General features: G+C 64.6%; 1 protein-coding gene across 3 annotated transcripts in view; it reads right to left on the reverse strand.

The window, feature by feature from the left end:
- NOS3 (nitric oxide synthase 3) overlaps positions 1–2,996 on the reverse strand; it is an 18,234-nt gene that overhangs the window by 12,907 nt on the left and 2,331 nt on the right. For all 3 annotated transcript variants that reach the window (XM_024128948.3, XM_007126654.4, XM_028489582.2), the window contains 5 exons: positions 2,749–2,911; positions 1,332–1,423; positions 1,098–1,239; positions 761–900; positions 483–657 (listed from right to left, as the gene is read on the reverse strand). In XM_024128948.3, the coding sequence (XP_023984716.1) occupies positions 483–657; positions 761–900; positions 1,098–1,239; positions 1,332–1,423; positions 2,749–2,911 (712 nt within the window). The remainder of the gene's footprint in view (positions 1–482; positions 658–760; positions 901–1,097; positions 1,240–1,331; positions 1,424–2,748; positions 2,912–2,996) is intronic.

Below are 2,996 nucleotides of genomic sequence, written 5' to 3' on the forward strand. Positions count from 1 at the left end.
GGGGGGGGGGGGGGGGGGGGGGGGGGGGGGGGGGGGGGGGGGGGGGAACATCTTTGTCTCCAGCTCGTGCGTGGAAGGGGTGAGGGTGGGTGGGTGGCCAGCAGGAGGCCTGACTGCTTCATTTGGGGCTGATTCGGGTTCCTGCCTGCAAAGGCACCACAGGGCAGAGAGGGACCCTGGGGCCGGCCACTTCTCAGCCCCGGGCCTTAACTTCTCATCTCTAAAATGGGTTTTAACATGTTTTGAGTCAAAATGTGCTTTGAGAAACTGAGGAAAGCTACAGCTACAGCTCCTATCCCCAGAAAAATAACGGCATCTTTGCACGCAGGCACATACACCCCTTTGCCCCTGAACTTGGTGGTTCCAGAGCCCTCCTCTGCAGTTCTAGGTCAGCAGGCAGACCGGACCTGACCTTGTTCAGATTCTCCATGTTGCCGACATCCTATACATGCCCCCAACCCCCCCGCCCCGCCGGCCCTCACCTCCAGGATGTTGTAGCGGTGAGGATCACACAGGTTCCGCGTGCCAATCTCCGTGCTCATGTACCAGCCGCTGAAGGGGGCTGCAGGGAACTCCAGGCCCCCAATTTCCAGCAGCATATTGGACACTGCTGGGAGGGCGTACCAGCGCAGGCCCAGGGCCGAGAACCACTCCAGCCTGGGGGCGTGAGGCCGTGGGATCAGCCCTGTGGAGCCTTGCCTACCTGGCCACCCCCTGGGCAGCCCCCTCCTCCACCCGTCCTGGCCGCTCTCGTGCTCACGTGGGGTGCTCCAGGGGCACCTCGAGGACCAGTTCGGGAGGCAGAACGAAGAGTTCTGGGGCCTCGTCTGGGGTCTGGAGCAGCAGGGGCAGCACATCAAAGCGGCCGTTTCCGGGCGTCCAGCCGTGCTGGATGCAGAGCTGCGGGGAGAGGGGCCGGAGGTGGGAATGAGGGGCCCAACCGTGTGCCCTGCTCAGGGACCTCCTTCCTCGGCATCTCCCATCCTTCATCTCAGTGAGGTCCCCTCTCCCTTCCGCGCTGACCGCTCTTTGACTGGACCCTTTGGCCTCCTCCCGGAGCCCTCGGGCTGGCCTCCCTGTTTCCTGCCCACGCACACCTCGGTGATCTCCACGTTGGCGGGGTCCCCCCGCACGGAGCCGTCCTGCTGCCTGTAGCCCGCGTAGCGCACCAGCTGGCTGTTCCAGATTCGGAAGTCTCCGCGGCCCGGGGCGCGCTGGGGGAACACTGTAATGGCCGAACTGGCGTGGGGACGAGAGCTGGTCAGAGCCCAGGTTCACTGCCTGTGCCTGGGGGAGGGGTCGGGGTCTCGAGCGGGGTGGGGGGCACTCACCGCAGGTTGCCCCGGTTGGTGGCGTACTTGATGTGGTTGCAGACGTAGGTGAACATCTCCTGCGCAGAGCTGCAGTCCCGTGCATCAAACACCTGAGCCATCCGAGGCGGGGAGACGGGAGGGAGATGGGGGTCTTGAGTATCAGCCCCAGGAGAAGGCAAGGACGCAGGGCAGGGACTAGTGACCTTGTCCGCAGCCGCCGAAGGCTGGGGGCGGGTCACAAGCTGTGAACCCTGGTTCTTTCTCCTCTCGGGAGCCTCCCTGACCATTTGCACCCACAATGACCCCTCCTGCCCTGCACCCCACACGCCCGGCCTAGTCTGGCCTGTTCCTTATCCGCTTGCCGGGGCAAGTGTCTCCCCATCCCCACAGAAGCTGACTTGGCACCCGGTACAGAGGAGGGACCCAGTCACTGCCAAACTGGTGGTCGGGGAAGGGCACCAACTGATGGGGCTGCCGCCTGGGGCCGTGGGGGGCGAGTGCCCCGTTCCTCCTGGTGCTCGGGCGGAAGCAGGCGACCCCAGCCAGTCTTCTGGCTCTCCTTGAGCGCACGGGTGCTGGGAAGGGGGGTGGCTGCAGTCGGTGGCCTCCGGGGACTCTGCCCATCCCGACCTTCCGAAGCAAGGAGGAGCCATCCTGACTGGTGGGGTGGAGGCCCCAGCAAGAGGCTGGGAGGTCCCTTTCCTGCTGCAGGGAGGAGGGGACTTGTGTTGGTGATAGGGGCAGCCGTGACAGTGGCTGGCCTGGGGCCAAGAGCGGGGTCAAACACGGAATCTCTGATGGGTTCAGAGTTGAGCTAGAGCTCCGGACAACTTAAAGCGTTTTGTTAAGTGTCAGACAGGATTGTTCTGATTTTATTTGAGCCTCCTTGGGGATTTACTCAGCACATGGCTTTCTTCCAAATTCTCTGGTGTCCAGTTACAACTAAGGAGGCCAAGGTCATGGATCCAGGTCCCCTGTGGGTCAGCTTGCTTCTGGTAGTGCTGGGCCGCAGGCCACAGGCTGTTCCGGTAACCCACGGGAGCTGTGAGTCATATGGCGGGCCGTGTGAAGGAGGGCGTGAGGCCCAGGCTCTGGGGGACTGGGAGGGAGCGGTGTGTTTGGGGTGAGGACGCTGGGCTGGGCGAGCGGGGGCCTTTTCTGGAAGACTGCTCTTGTTGCTCTGACCATACCCCCCAGGGATCACCGCTCAGCTGTCCTCACCTACTCAGTGCGACCCTCTGTCCACCTGGGTGATTCTCCCCGCCAGACAGCCAAGGCGCTGCTATGGGGCTTAACGGCCAGGTGTTAGCCGCTGGGCTGGGGGCTCCCCACTGCTCGGGAACCCCCCGGGAAGCCTCAGGAGCTGTCGCACCCCATCTTTTCCTCTCCTGCGTCCCCCTGCCCCCACACCGCGTGCTGGCTAAGCCAGCCACACCTGCAGCTTCCCCCACTGGATCCGGCCCACGCAGCGGGGGGCGTTGCGCCAGGCCTGCTTGGCCCCGAACACCAGCTCGCTCTCACGAAGCTGGTAGGTGCCCGTGGCCGCTACCTCGGCTTCCACTTCCTGAAGGCGCTCCTTGTGAGCCTCGGAGCCGCTCCTGCGGGGGGGGGGGGGGGGGGGAGAGGGGAGCAAGAGGAAGGCGTGGGCGGGGGAGGGCCCCCAGGCTTGGTGAGGGTTTGTCG

Source organism: Physeter macrocephalus, chromosome 5, assembly GCF_002837175.3.
Source record: "Physeter macrocephalus isolate SW-GA chromosome 5, ASM283717v5, whole genome shotgun sequence".
Classification (NCBI taxonomy): domain Eukaryota; kingdom Metazoa; phylum Chordata; class Mammalia; order Artiodactyla; family Physeteridae; genus Physeter; species Physeter macrocephalus.